General features: G+C 57.2%; 1 protein-coding gene across 2 annotated transcripts in view; it reads right to left on the minus strand.

The window, feature by feature from the left end:
• SFXN5 (sideroflexin 5) overlaps positions 1–14,619 on the minus strand; it is a 114,232-nt gene that overhangs the window by 11,344 nt on the left and 88,269 nt on the right. Inside the window, exons 12-13 of one of the 2 annotated variants that reach the window (XM_032352453.1) lie at positions 12,940–13,025; positions 7,209–7,326 (exon numbers count right to left, since the gene is read on the minus strand). In XM_032352453.1, coding sequence (XP_032208344.1) covers positions 7,209–7,326; positions 12,940–13,025 — 204 coding nt within the window. The remainder of the gene's footprint in view (positions 1–7,208; positions 7,327–12,939; positions 13,026–14,619) is intronic. The other variant, XM_032352455.1, reaches the window with a different exon arrangement.

The following is a 14,619-nucleotide window of genomic DNA, read 5'->3' on the forward strand; positions in this document are numbered from 1 at the left end:
GGTCACCCATATTCTTTTCCCACATAGGGAGGACATGTCTCTTTGTTTCTTAACTTTTAAATCTGGAAGGGGGACCAAGGATGGGTAGAGGGTGGGGAATGAGAAGAGGAGGCTGAACTTGACCCTCAGATACCTTACCTACAGCAGGGAGGTGGCCTTTAAGAGCCACCCTCTGGGGCCAGGGTGAGCTGCGGCTTGTGAGTAGTATGAGGACGTGATGAGGGCCTTTGCCTTCTTCAGATCCTGCCTTCTCATGCCCTGGACCCGGTAAGGCTGAGGTGAGGAGAGGCTAGGCTGGGGGAGGGGGTGGAGCTGGCAGGGTTGACATGGGAGGCTCTGAGCAGGAACCCCGGGGACCTCTGATGATGTCTTTTCTTCCAGACAAGGTGTTTGGCAGAAGCTGGAGGGCAAGAGGGAGGGTGAGTGAGGGGGTCCCCTGCTGAGTTGTCAGGGAAGGCCAAAGAGCAAAGGCCGAAAAACCACCCGCAGGGCAGCCGGGCGGGCCAACAGAGCAAACAGGCCTGACAGGATACAAACCCTAGCTACTAGTGAACCTGACTCCTTGCCTCTCACTTGGTGCCTGAAAAGCTGGCGCGGATAGGAGGGACACACACTCAGAGAGCCCCTAGCCCTCAGAAGCAGCCCAGAGCTCTGTCCTCCACCTGCCGCCAGCAAGAACGCAGATGCCTTCTTTCCTGTGCCCCCATTCCAGTCCCACTTGCTGCTGGGAGGCCAGAAGAGCTGAGGGAGGGTCCAGGGGCCACCAGGCATGTCCCCCGGAAGGCGAGGCTCTGCCCACCAGAGGCATACTCCAGTTTGGCGGCATTCTCCAGTCACACCAGGCCCCAGGAGGTGGCTCCCAGAGGCATACCCATGCTGCAGACAAGACATCCGAAGGTCAGCCTCTGACTTAAGATCACACAGCCTGCTTTCAGCCCTTCCAACTCTAGACCTCGGCCCTGGCCTTGTGGCTTCACTTCTAGAAACCTAATGTGCAGAGCCAGGAAGAAACGTAGCTCTGCCACCCTATGGCTGCGGAAATTGAGGTCTCTGAGGTTCAGAAAGGTTATATGGATAGTGGAGGCTGAGGGAATGCCAGCCAGAGGGAAGGAGGGTGGGCCTGGGTGATGTGGGGTGACCCCAGCCCCAATTCCACCTACAGACCGGGCAAAGCCCCCTGTGGCCCCCTCTCTTTCCCCCACACCTCACTCAACCCCAGAAAAGCCCCACCTTTTCCTGTGGACACATTTCAGCCTCACCAAATCAGCTAATTATTGACAGTTGGTGAAGAGGAGATTTCACTTTTTCCTCCTGTTAAACTGCTCCTAATTAGTTCCCTGTTACCGCGGCTGGCTCGCCCGCCCGCCGCCCGCCCGTCCGCGCAGTAAGCCCGCTGCACAGTGCCTCATTAACCTTTTGCTCCTCTCCTGCCGCCTGCCAACAAGATGAAGACAAAAACAGATTGTCAAACAATGGCTCCGGCTTGTATGTGCAGCCCCGTCCCCCAGCCCCTGAGCTCCCAGGGGAGTAGTGGGGAAAAGAGAGGGGAATGAGGTTGGGGAAGGGGGGGCACGTCTGAGAAGAATCGAGGAAGGAAGAAAGAGGCACAAAGACAGAGAGACAGAGACAGGCAGGGCCACGGGGAGAGGACTTGGCCAAGGTACTGCTTCTTGCTCCAAGGAGACATGAGGTTCGTTAAATGGGATTGGAAGCGCTCCCAGGTGGGGAACACTGCTGTCAGAGTCGGAGGGACATTCGCCATCCCCTGGTCCAGCCTCCCGTGGCAGCCAAGACTGGGAGCATGAAAACAGGACCCTGGACATCTCCCTCTAGGGACCTGGGCGCTCTGTGTGTGTGTGTGTGTGTGTGTGTGTGTGTGTACGCGTGTATCTGGGGCAAGACAGAGATGGCCACAGTTGCTGGAACCCAGGGCCCCAATCTCCACAGGCCTCTCCTCCAGAAAGGCCACCATGAATCGGGCCCCACATGCCACGGAGGCCTCCACAATCCACGAATCACCCATGGGCAAACTCCCACACAGCCCTCTACTTTATTTTCATGTTATTACATCAGCACGTGACATTCTTTGTTCATTGCATTTCTGTCCATCCCCTCAGAATGGAGGCTCTGGGAGACCAGGGGCTATGGCACGGCCCTCCCAGGTACAAGAAGAAGGGGGAGGCAGCCCAGCATCTCTGGGGTGGGGAACAGAATCTAGGTGTGGATGAGTCCATGCCTGGGTGCAGCCTGAACCAAGCCGGCCTTGGCCAATGCCCCCACAGCCTTAATCTACAGGTCCCAGGGTCTGCTAGGATCCACCCGACACTCCCTGCATGGTACCAGGCCTGGGGCCTGGAAGGAAGGCCAGCCCTTACACCCCTGTTCTCACATCCAACTTCCTAAGGAGGTTCCCTGCAACACCTACTGGCCCATTACACAACCCCCCCGAATTCCACCCCCAGCTCTGGGTTATAGATTAAAGGCACAAATACCTCCTCCAGAAGGTCCCTGTGAACATGGTCTCCCTGAAGGGTAGGAGGGCTGGCTGAGGTGCTGGAATGTTCCTATGGATACATTAGCAGGGAGTCATCTCAGGCTCTGATTCGGGCCTTCTCACTTTATAGTGAGGTGGAGGAGGGCTGGGGAGGGGTTCTAAAATCCTTCTAGGAGTATAGAGCTGACACTGTCATAACCAACCTAGGACCTTGGGCAAAGCATGCTTCATTTGTTTCCTCATTTGTAAATAGGGAATAATACTGGTGCCTACTTCATAGGACAGTTGTGTTCTGGACCCTTGTTTCCCTTCCATAGCCAAGCAGGCTGCTCTGCTGACCAGACCCAGGGCCATGCCTGTCTGTCCTGGGCTATGTGCATTCCTTCCTGCGCATTCCTCCCCATACCGTCCCTCTCCAGGCTCCCATCCCCATCTCCTGGAACACCCAGGGAGTGGAATTTTCTTTGCTGTTCTCCAGTGCTTTCCCATCCATGAGCTCACTTCTCTGAACACAGAGAAACTTGACTACCATACGCCTCCTGGACCGCATTGTCTCCTACACCCACCCCCAGCTGCTGAGCTCTTCAGCTGGTCCCTCTCACTCTGAGGAGAGCCCCTCGTCCTTGAAACGCCCTTGTCCTCAGGGTCCACGAAGGCACTCCCTCAGCGTCCTCCCCTAGGCCCCTGTCTGCTCCTGCCTTTTCCTGATGCCTTTCCTGCCTCCCACAATGACCTCATCCCTTCCTTGGCTTCAGCTCCCCCCATGCACCAAAGGTTCCACATCTCCAGCCAAAACCTCTCCCCCGAGTCTGAGACGCGGACATCTAACGGTTTAGGTAACATCCCTTAAGAGTCACTAATGCCTCGGACGTGAAGGGCACAGGGAGGGCTTAATACAACAAGGCAAGCAGTCACCAGCATGATGACTGGCCTAGGAGACGGTTGGCAAGTGGTCACTAGTATTATTCTTTGCAATTTTCATTTCAAAATTAGCACCGTTTTAATAGGCAGAAACATGAGTTTGGAAAGAGCAGGCAAAACTCTCTCCCAGGGATTGAAGGGAGGATTGAAGTTCTTTCTTCAACCTCTGGGGTTAGCAGGTTGGAAACTCCACACCAATCACTGCGGGCCAGCCATTCTAGAAACAAGTTCCTGAACTCTACCTCTAAGTCCCCTAATTAATTAATTAGCGTTCCAGCTATTACTCCTGTTGACAACCTTGGTGGCTCTTGGCAAGGGTGGGTCAGCCCAAGCAAGTCCAGACGTATTGTGGCAAATCCCACCGGCTTCTGGGATGTGAGACACGATCCCCATAAGGCAGGAGCGCTACCTTGTTAGAGAGAATTAATTGGGAGGGTGAATGGGGGGAACGAGGTCCTCTCAGCCAATGGGCTGATGGCCTCGGTGCCATAGGTCACAGGCCTCAAAATACCCAATAAGGCCCAGACGGGCCTGCATCCTGGTAGAGCTGATGTAGGTGAGGAAGGGGCACTGGAGCCCACGACCCTGCCCTCCTTTCTCAGAGAATGCACTTCTCAGGCAATGATGACGTTCTTCCCAGCCTAGAGAAAAGGCTTGGGTTTCAATGAGAGGGACTCTGGTGAGACACTCAGAAGAACTAATTTCTGTGCCTAGTTGAGGCAGGCATGAGCGAAGAGAGGAGTCCTGACCTTGACAGGGAGCCTCTGTGAGGCCAGGCCTGCTCCCAGAGACCCCTTCCTACAGCCACAACCAGCGGCTCGGGTGGGTGGACTGGGGCCATCTCTCCACTGTTAACCTCAGAGGAACACCTGCTGAAGGCCCACAGCACTCCGAGACTCTCCCCCACCCCCAGGCCCCCCGAGGGTGCCCCCCTAGCTCCCTCCTCTCTCCAGGAGTCCAGGACAGACAAAGCAGTTGAGGGAGAAGAGAAAATCCTGTAGAACAAACAGATGTCGCATTTCCCCCAGAGCTCTAGCTTGGGATTGGGTCTCTGGGGTTTCCTCTCATATCGGCCCCTGGCTTCTGTGACTTTGGGCTGGTGCCTAGGCTGCTCTGGGCCTCCGTTTCCCCAGCAGACTCAGGAGGATGGGAAGCTGGATGACCCTGAGCAATCCGTCCACTGTGTGAGTCCCCGATTTGGTACCATGACGCTTCTCTGCCTGGAGTCCCTCCCCATGCAGACAGGTAGAGCTCTGAGGCCCACCTGAAGCTTCTGAGCACGGTGGAGCCTCCAGGCCCCTCTGACTCTCACCTAGGGCTGCACACTCTGCCTGGCTGTAACGAGAGAAGCCACTGCCTGGGGGAGTGCTGGGCACAGTCCTTCCAAGACGGGGACGCCAAGACCACCAGGAAGTGCCTCCTCTCCCATCTTTCCAACTTCCAGGCAATCTAGAGCCCTTGGCTCCCTTCAGAGTCCCCTGACATCAGGTAATAGCTCTTTAGCTGTCACGGGGGAGAGGTACCCCTGGCTTCCCGGGAAGGCTGGGTCTGTGGGCCTAAAGGCTCTCCTGGCACATATCACACCCCAGGCTCCCCACCCAAGGGTGCCTTGGCCTGGTGTCTATTTCCTGCTAAATCTCAGGGGCTCAGTAGAGGGAAGTGACTCCCAACCTCACCTTCCCAGGACCTCGGGGCCTGGAGGCTGGCTCACCACTTCCTCCTCAGGACCCTGGGTCTTCAGTCCCCACAATCCTCATTTTCATGTTTCCGACTTCCCTCCAGGAACCTGCCCCCCATCAAACCTGGCTTTCCCCGCTCAGCTTACTCGCCCATTATCACCCTCACCCAGCTAAGATTCTGGGGCCCGCCGCTCCGCCCGATGGCCAACTCCCCGAATGCCCCATCCAGCCGGATGAAACCTGCTGGGTGAGCCCTATGACTCTTGTAGCCCCCAGCATCTCTAGAGAGACAGGCCCTGGCCAGCCCACAGCCCTGGGTCCTCCCTCAGCCATCCCCTCCGCAGACCCCTTGCACAGCCTACCAGGGTCCTCTGACTTCCTTGGTCAGCTCTCTCTCCCATTCTCCCCTCTGAATGTCTCCATGTCCCCAAACCGCACCCCCCCCCTCCACCCTCGTCCTTTTCTGCTTGGTCCTGAGCACACGGAAGCCATCAGAACAGCTTCCTTAACCTCCCTACCCCCAAACACTGTCTCCAACATGTACACAAGCTCTGTTTAAAAAAGGCAAAAATAGGGGCGCCTGGGTGGCTCAGTGGGTTAAGCCGCTGCCTTCGGCTCAGGTCATGATCTCAGAGTCCTGGGATCGAGTCCCACATCGGGCTCCCTGCTCAGCAGAGAGCCTGCTTCCCTCTCTCTCTCTCTGCCTGCCTCTCCATCTACTTGTGATTTCTCTCTGTCAAATAAATAAATAAAATCTTTAAAAAAAAAAAAAAAAAAGGCAAAAATAAGCAAATAAAAGCCTCTCTTGATCCCACCTCTTGTTGCTGCTGCAGGTCTGTTTCTCTGTTTTCTCTTGGGGCGCCAAGCCTCTGGCCAGAGGGGTCAGTCCTGCACCCCATTTCCTCACCCCTCAGTTGGGTCCACCCCTGGAGGGAGGGTTTCTTTCCTTTCCCCAGACTCCAACGGACACTCCTCAGCTTGGTGGAGTTCAGCCTAGCATGAGTGTCTGCCCTGCGCACAGCCCACCTCCTACTGGCCCCTCTTAGCTCTGGCCTCACCACCCTGGCCTCCGGTCCTTGGACGCCACCCCGCCCCGACCAGGACCTCTTCTCTCCACACGCTCCCTGGCTGCTGGGACTGTTTTCGCGCCGGTGGCCTTAATCTCCTCCCTCCAGCCCGGGCCTCTCTCCTGGATTCTAGACCCAGAGCTGACTGCCCATAGGACAGCCCCATTCGCACATTCCACGGGCTCCTCGGACCCCCGCCTCCAGCGCCCCTTCCTCACCTACATCAGCTCTGATGAGTCCAACTGGACATGCCATCCTCCCTCAAACCGCCCCTCCTCGTGTCTCCATCTCGTTCAGTAGTGCCTACGTCTGCCCCCTCGCTCAAAAGCAGCGAGCTGGATGCACGCCCCGATGGCCCCTTCCCGCTCCCCCATCTGAGAGCCTCACAATCCTTCCTCTCCCTTCAAGGACCCACTTCTCGATGCCCACTGCCAGCAGCCTGGTCCAAGCCGCCACCATCTCTCGCTGGACACCCGCCAGCGCCTCCTGATGGCTCCTTCTCCTCCAGAGCTCCAGCCAGGCTCATAGTCAGGAATCTGCAGTCCTCCACTGCCTAGCCTTTCGGAGGACACCTGCCCTCTCGGCTTCGGCCTCCCAGTGTCCAGTTCCAACTGCCGTGGCCCGCCTCACTCTGCTCACTCTCTGCTTGTGAGGCGGGATTTCCTCAGCTCTATGCTGTGTGCTGCCTCTGCTGAGAACCTTTACTCTAGGTGATGCAGCCCAACGTGTCCCCTCTGGCCAACTCCAGCTCATCCTCCAGGCCCCATGAAACGCCATTTCCTTCCAGGTTGGGTCTACTCTGTCCTCCCACATCCAGCTGGACTCATCCCCTCCTCGTCCTTGTCCTTCGTTTGCTAGTCCCTGTTTAGTTGTCATGTTCACCACTTGGCTCTGGGCTCAGGAGAGGTCAGAGCCTGGACTTGCCTCATATCTGGTTCTAACCCCGGTGCCTAGCTCCGGGCTAAGGAGCTGGACTTGAATAAGTGCCTGTTAATAAACACTGCACCCCTCCCTGCCTTGCCCTCCCCCCACCCTCCCTGCACTGACCTCTGACATCTGCGGGAAGAGGCTGATGGCCAGCGGCAGGGCCAGGCCAAAGGCCGCCAGGCACACAAGGCTTTGCACGGGGAGGAGGAGCCGGGGCCGTGCCTGCAGGAGAGCCGTCCTGTGGGGAAGAGAGGAGGGAGCGCCATGAGACCAGAAGACAGGCTGAGCTGGCTGCCAGCCACCTTGCAGTGTCCCACTCAGAGTCCCAGGGCCCGGGCAGCATGGTCCGGGGCCAGTACCAGTCCGTATGTAGCTAAATAGTTGTGGAATTCTGTCTTTGGGGCCTTCCCCAGTTGGCACCCTTTTCCCCAGGCCCTGTCCTGAAGGACACTGTTGATTGAACTCTCAATCACACATCATAAGTGAGTACTTGGGGGGCACCCATTGCACCCTGTGTCCAGCCCTGTGCAAAAAGGCCACATATGGGGGAGACACAAGAGGAGTCTATCAGCCCCCACCCCTGGGGAGATTTACAACAGAGAAAGATGGTCCTCAAGGGCAGGGCATAAGAAAATACTGAACAAGCCAGAGTAGAGGCCAGGTCCAGGGTAGGAGACATATGGCACCCACATGCCTACACACACATATATACACACACGGGGACACATGCACGAGCACGCACACACGTACACACACAGCCAAGTACGGGAACGGAACACACCCCACTGACCACCTGGTCTGGTTTGATCCAAGAGCCACAGAGAAGGGCAGTGACTGGCCCAGGGTCATAGCCACATCTGCAGCAGGCAGGCCGGGCTGCCCAAGGTCACGGCCGTGTCTGCAGGAGGCAGGCTGGGCTGCTGCCCAAGGTCATGGCCACATCTGCAGGAGGCAGGCCAGGCTCCCAAGGTCATGGCCACGGTTTCCAGGAGGCAGGCCGGGCCGCTGCCTGGGCTCTTGACTCCCTACGAGTGCTATCACTCTGCGCAGCCCCCAGCTCTTGCCCTCAGAACCCTTCACCAAGGTCATGGCCAGCGTGTCACAGCAGGCCCCCACCCCCCACAACAGGATTCCCGGGAGGGAGGAGTATATGGAAAGACTCCCTCCAGGCCCTGGAGTAGCTGTGCCAGCAGAACGGGTGACAGGACTCTTTGCTAGGGGATGTTGGGCGGGCACTACATCTGACCTCAATAACAGCCTCCGCATGCCTGGGACCGGCTCCTGGGATGGACAGGATGTAATCAGGCTCTGGCCCTCTCCTGCTGCAACAGGGCTGGCTGTGGCCACAGGCAGGTGAGAGACCCTCTGAGGGGCAGGGCCTCAGTGGGGGGGGGGGGGGCAGGCAAACCCCACCCCGCCTTCACCTCCTGGGACAAGAATCCCAAGAGCAGCTGGCCCTGAGCAGACAGCAAAATTGAGAGCCACCGTTCTCAAACTTTGGTGTCTAGGCACCTGCTTCACGATGCAAACCCCCAAGAGCCCCCTACCCCGATGAGATCTCCATTTTATTGGTGCTATGACTGGGAATCTGCACTTCAGCCTTCCATGAGTCTAAAACAGGTGATCCCCAGACCACACTCTGGAGAAACCTTGGCCTGGGGTGTTCTGCTAAGGTACCAATAAAGCTCCAATCACTTGTAAATTCTATGCAGATAAGAGGCCTGGACACAGTGAGTGCACAGTAACTGTGGCTTATTGTTGCTGTTTTTGCTCTTGTTAGTGCAAGAAGGAGGGAGGATCCTAACGATGTCCTCTAGCCCTTCCCACTGGCCCAGACCCCAGGACCTGCCCAGCTGTTGAATTCAGTCTGATATGGGCTATTAGAGAGGGCAGTTTCACAGGATTAAGAGCAGCAGGTCAAGGCCCAGATCGACTCTCCCCTCAGCCTAGTCCAGTGCCCCCATTGTCTCTCCCTTCTCCAGGGGAGCCTCATACCCCGCACTGACTTGGCCTCAGGGCCTCCTCCCTTCCCTGGGAGTCACAGTCAGTTGGCTGGTAGGGGCTCTGAGAGCTTTTCAACTGAGATCAACTCCTCCGGTAGGACAAGGAGGTGGGGACCCAGGCTCCCTGTCCAGATTTACATAGGAGCGCCCCTGCCAAGAGGCTGTGGAGGGCTAGGCTACCCTCCTGACCAGTTGTGACAGTGACCCGAACCTCAGTCCCTGGTGGGGAATCAGAGCAAGGGGAATGGGAGAGGAGGGTGTGGAAGTCCCTGGCAGCATAGCCTGGAGGGGCACCAAGGGCAAAGAGGGTGATAGGGAGAAAGAGTGAAGCTTCCTCCCCAGCAGATGAGGGGCAGGCCATGGCTTCCATCCTCAGGCGCTCCCAGCAGGGACCCCAGGCAGCCTCCTTCCACAAAGGGCTGTGACCCTGGCTCCTCTCTCAGGGGTGGCTGGCTGAAATCTGCCCTGGAAAAGGGGTCCAGGAAGCCCCAGGCCTGTGCTCCCAACTCAGGAAGCAGGCAGCCCCGAGACTTCAGCCAAACAGGAACCCCTGAAATCCCAGCCCTGAGCAGGGAGAGGGAACACAGCAGGACGGGGGAGGGGAGGAGGAGAGGGAAATGGCAGGGAGGGATCGGAAAGGCAGCTGGGGGAGTTGAAATATGCAGATGGAGAGATGTGCGTGTGTGCGAAAGCCTGGAGAAAGGAAAGACCCGGAGCCCAGGGAAGGAGGGAGGCTGGGGAGCGGCCTCAGGAACCACAGTGGAGGACACCCCCGGAACCCTTGCCCCACTGAGACCCCACCTGACTGGAAGGTGAACTCCAGGGCGAGGGATGCAGGGCTGGGGGGAGAGAGCAGGGGCACCTGCCTCTGAGACTGTGGCATTATGGGGAAAGATGGATCTCCCAGGCCCAGGAGAACACCAGCTTCCTTCTCAGGAGGGTAAAGCTGGAGTGGGTGCCCTCAGCCCGAGAGAAGGTACAGCATGTGTGCTGAAGTGGGGGGTACACCCTGGGTGCTCCCCCAGCGCTCTGGGCTGGGGATGGAGGCTCCTCTGTCTCTGACTTGAGACTCTTGCCCTCTGGGTCTTAGATTAGAGACAGGGACACCTGGACATTCTGGGCTCCCTCCCACCTCTCTTCTGTTAGCAGGAACCCCAGGGACCTTGTCTCGGGTGCTCCTCCCAGCAAGGAGGAGCTGAGGCCAGAGGCAGAGCAAGGCGGCCGCTGTACCACACGACAGCTTGTCTCCCCACGGCCGTGAGTTTCCTCAGCACTTGGAGCAATCTTAGTTTGCACTCCATTAATTTGCAAGAAGGCTGCTTTGTAAGTGTTCTTTTGTCTTCTTCCCCTGGCTGTCCCGACTCTCTCACTCTCACCGACCTGGGCTCCCAGAGGAGAGGAGCCCCTGCATTGCCCTTCGCCAGGGGAGAAACTGAGGCTGGGGGAGTCCCCTTGACTAGGCTAGCCTAAAGTGCTGGAGCAGGAACCCCAGTTCCGTGTTCCCTCCAGGAGACTCAGCTGGCTTTGTTACATAGCCCTGCCCGACCTGTCAACCAGTTGTGCTATGCTGGACGGATGTGAGGTTACTAAGTCCTTGAGGGCACAGCCTGGGTCTTGATACTGCTCAGGGTCCCTGAGCTCGACTGCTTCTCTTCCTCAGAGACCCTCTCAGGCACGTCAGAGAAGGACTAACCCAGTACAGGGCTGCCAGAACCAAATGACCAACTTGTTTCCACCTACCTGAGGGCCTTCTTCAGACTCCAAGCTGAGCCAGACCCATGGCCGCCTGGACTCTGGGCAGATCCCAGGCTGGGAGGTTTAGAACTAGAAAATCCCAGACAACTTCCTCAGGCTATTTAAGTTCCCAAACTCACCATCCCTCACTCCACTTCCAGCAAACCCAACTCAGATGCCAAATGAAAAGGCATCGCAGATAAAACCCCAGGCCCAGGGTTCAGCAGCCTCGAAGACAGAAGCCCGGCCTTCCTTATTTGCCTGGTGGTCTCCTCTTGTGCACTGGCAGACATTCACAGTCACTCGGGTTGGGGCAAAGCCTCAGTTCACGAGGCAGCTACGGACTCCAGGGCCGTGGGCACCAGAGCAATTCCTCTCCCAGATCTCCCACATGAGACTGGTTTTCTTGAATCCTGATACTCAACATGTCACATGCTTGGGTCCCTCCCACAACTCCCCCTCTTCCATGAGGAGTAAGGGGTCATCTCCCTGGCTGGGCTCAGGGCTCCCCGTCAGCAGGTCCCACTGAGCACACTTTGCTTCCCTCTGGTTAGACTCCTCCATTCCCCACACAACGGACCCACACCCTGCCCAGAAAGCCAGCCTGCCACAGAAATCCTGCCCTGCTCTCAGAGTCAGCGGCAGCCCTTCTCTGGTCTAGTGCTCCCTCCCCTCAAGGTCACCTTGGGTCCATTTACATACTGCCCAGTCCCACCTCCAGCTGACCCGTGTGTGGGTCATGCCCATCTCTCCTATCAAAATAGAGGCTTCCTGAGACCAGGACCCCAAATCTGCTTCTGTCCTGTCTCCATGCAGGACAAGATGCAAAGACATGCTGATCACGTGATGTGATTTGAAGCCCTAAAGCCGCCCACGTGGTAGAAGAGCCCAGCTTTGCACCTGCACTCCCAGCTCCCTCCTGGCTCGGTCATTTCCTATTGGATTCCTACAGGCAGATGACATGACCTCTTTTTGCCTTGCTTTCCTCATCTGTGAAATGGGACTGTTCTACTTACCTCTGTACACGACAGCCATACTGTCGTGACGGGTAAATGAGATCACTCACTCATCTGACAAACACGACACCTCTACTACATGCCAGGAATTGTGCCAGATGCTGCGCAGGACCATAGATAAAAAGAAGGAACTTGCCTCTACGGAGATGGCATTCTAGTGGACCAGACGGATAATGGACAGCTAGGTAAAGAGTCTCCGATGTTGCTAAGAGCTATGAATACAAATAAGGCAATGGAGGGAAGAGGGAGTCATAGTGCTCTGATCTAGATGGGGTGGTCAGGGAGGGACTGTCTGGGGAGCTGGCATTTAGGCAGAGACCTGGCTGAGAGGGCACTGGAGTAAACACTTGATAAATATTAGCTGTTATTATAAACCGTACTGTGGGAATAGGGAAGTCCTGCTTCCGAGCCTCAGCTAGAGCACCCCTGAACTTGTCCTTATGCCTTGAGGCTGGGCTGCCAGGAGAGGAGGCAGTGCTCCCCCCGCCTCCCTTCTACCTGCGTGAGCTCAGACTCTGCACCTCTGGGCCTATATTCATCTTGCTGTCTCCACCTAGAACCCTCCTCAGCCCCTTGCCATCCCCCAAGACTTACCCTGACCCTCAGAGCTTGCCCAAACTTACGTGAAGGTCAGCTCTGGTTCCCCGCTTCGGCCCCTCACCTGCCCCTCAAGCAGCATTTCTTCTTCATGATTCAACCTCACACTCATTAAGTAAAAGGATCACGGCACCATTCCTATGATCGTGTCCCCTTCTAGCTTTATAGTCACGACAACTACGCGTTCTCAGAACATGCTTTGGGGGAAGGCAGGGAGGTTAGTACTACTCGGATGTTATAAAGGAGAAACCGAGGCTCAGTGAGGTGGTGAGTTGCCTCATGGTGCGATGCCTGAACAGCGTGGTCCTAACCCAAATCTGGTCTTCCTGCCATAATCCTCCTACTTCCCAGTTCCAGCGGCACTGCTGGGGAGTGTCTGAACAAACACAGGCAGGGCGGGCTGCCAGCTGCTCTCGTCCCCTGCCCTGGGCCAGCTGGTTCCCCTTCCCTCTCACCCTCCTCCCCAGGGACGGCCCCTCTCTCCTGGCTGCCCCAACTCACTTCTCCAGCATGGACATGACGATCGGGGGGAGCACCAGGATGGGCATGGGGAGGACCACTCGCGTCAGCGCCGTCTCCAGCAGGGCCTGAGGGGCAAGCAGAGGCTGTGGTGAGCAGAGCTCCCCGGGGTGGGGGACGGCCACCTGGCAGTGAAGCCCTGTCTGGAGCCCCCAGGTGTGTGTGCCACTGCTAAGCACATCTGGCAGAATGGGATGATTCAGGGAGCTGCTCACGAAGCCTGATTCCAAACACCAGAGGAGAGCCACCCCCATCTTCCCACCGCGCAGATTTGAAAAGAGCAGATCCGTGTCACCTGCCACGTGTTGGGGAGGGGTGGCAACACAGAGGCAGCCCCGGGAAGGGGGCCTGTGCCCAGGGGGGTGCCTGGATGGCAGGCGCAGGGGTTGGGGAGGAAGCATATGGAGGACTCGAGATGCTCTAAAAACAAAGCAGGCGCTGGGAGGCCTGGAACAAACAGCTGGGACCTGCTGAGCCGCGTGAGTCTCTTGGTGCTGAAGGAGGACAGAGATTCTGGGATTGACTTTTTTCCCCCCTTCTTGACACCCCTTAAACACAACGATTTGGAGGATCTTGCATCTCCTGGCTCCTTTCTCAGTGACAAGAGGTCAGCTTTGTAAGCAGGAAATGCTTGTGCTGAATGTTTGCTGTGTCTCCATATGGGGTTGCTGGGGTCCTTGCTCTGGGAGTTCCCTTGGGATTCCTGGGGAGTGGGGGCAGGGTCAAGGCACAGCTTAGAGGCTGGTCTGCACCCTGATGGTCACTGTGAGGAGTTCCTTCAAGGCCATGGGCTCCTGGCCCTCAGAGCAGACTCGAGGAATAGCTCATAGCTCCCAGACCACAAGGGACTCACCTGGCCAAGCTGAGGGAAGCCCAGGGCTGAAGAAGAGCCCGGGGTTCCCTGCTGTTTGCACCATGAAGAGAGTTACCATGGCTGGCCTCCTTCTTAGCACATCAGAGGCAGCACTAGGGTTGGATGGGGTGTTGGGGTTGGGTAGGAAACTGAGGCCAAATCCCCTTCAAGGATGGAGTGGTTCAGGGCTGAAAATTTCTCTCAGGAACCTGAGTCCTTCATGATCAGCCTCTGCAAGGCCTGGGAGAAGGTCCCTCCAGTCTCCTAGACAGGTGTGGGAATGATGGGGGTGCCCAGAGCCAGCACAAGGAAGCAGAGGGTGCAGCAAAGGCCTTGGGGCCACCGAGCCCTTTGCCCCTCACAAGCTTTGGATGGGCACTCACTTTCTCTGAGACCAGTGGAGAGGGGAGCACTGGGACAAGAGAAGGGTCTTCCCCGAGTAGGGGATTAGAGAGAAGTTCTCACTGACAGGTGAGGTTTGGGGACCATCGTGGGAGCTGATGAGGGGTAGTGGCTGGGGCAGGGGTGAATGCTCAGCTACTCATGGCTGACCCCCCATGCCCTCTCTCAGAGGCCAGAGAAGGACAAGCCAGTCACCACCACTTGGGCAAAGGCCGGGAAAGCATGGGGAAAAAGACAAAAGTGCTAGAATTTTCTAAATAAATTACAGTTGGCGGAGTGGGTGAGGCCGGTGAAGTGAGAGATGGGAGAGGGCCTTCCTGCAGTGAGCTGTTCTTCCCCAGACCCCTGCCTCAGCCACACAAGATCCCTTGTGAGGCAGCACCCGCAGAACACCCTGGTAGCCCAGA

The sequence above is a fragment of the Mustela erminea genome, chromosome 7, assembly GCF_009829155.1.
Source record: "Mustela erminea isolate mMusErm1 chromosome 7, mMusErm1.Pri, whole genome shotgun sequence".
Classification (NCBI taxonomy): Eukaryota; Metazoa; Chordata; class Mammalia; order Carnivora; family Mustelidae; genus Mustela; species Mustela erminea.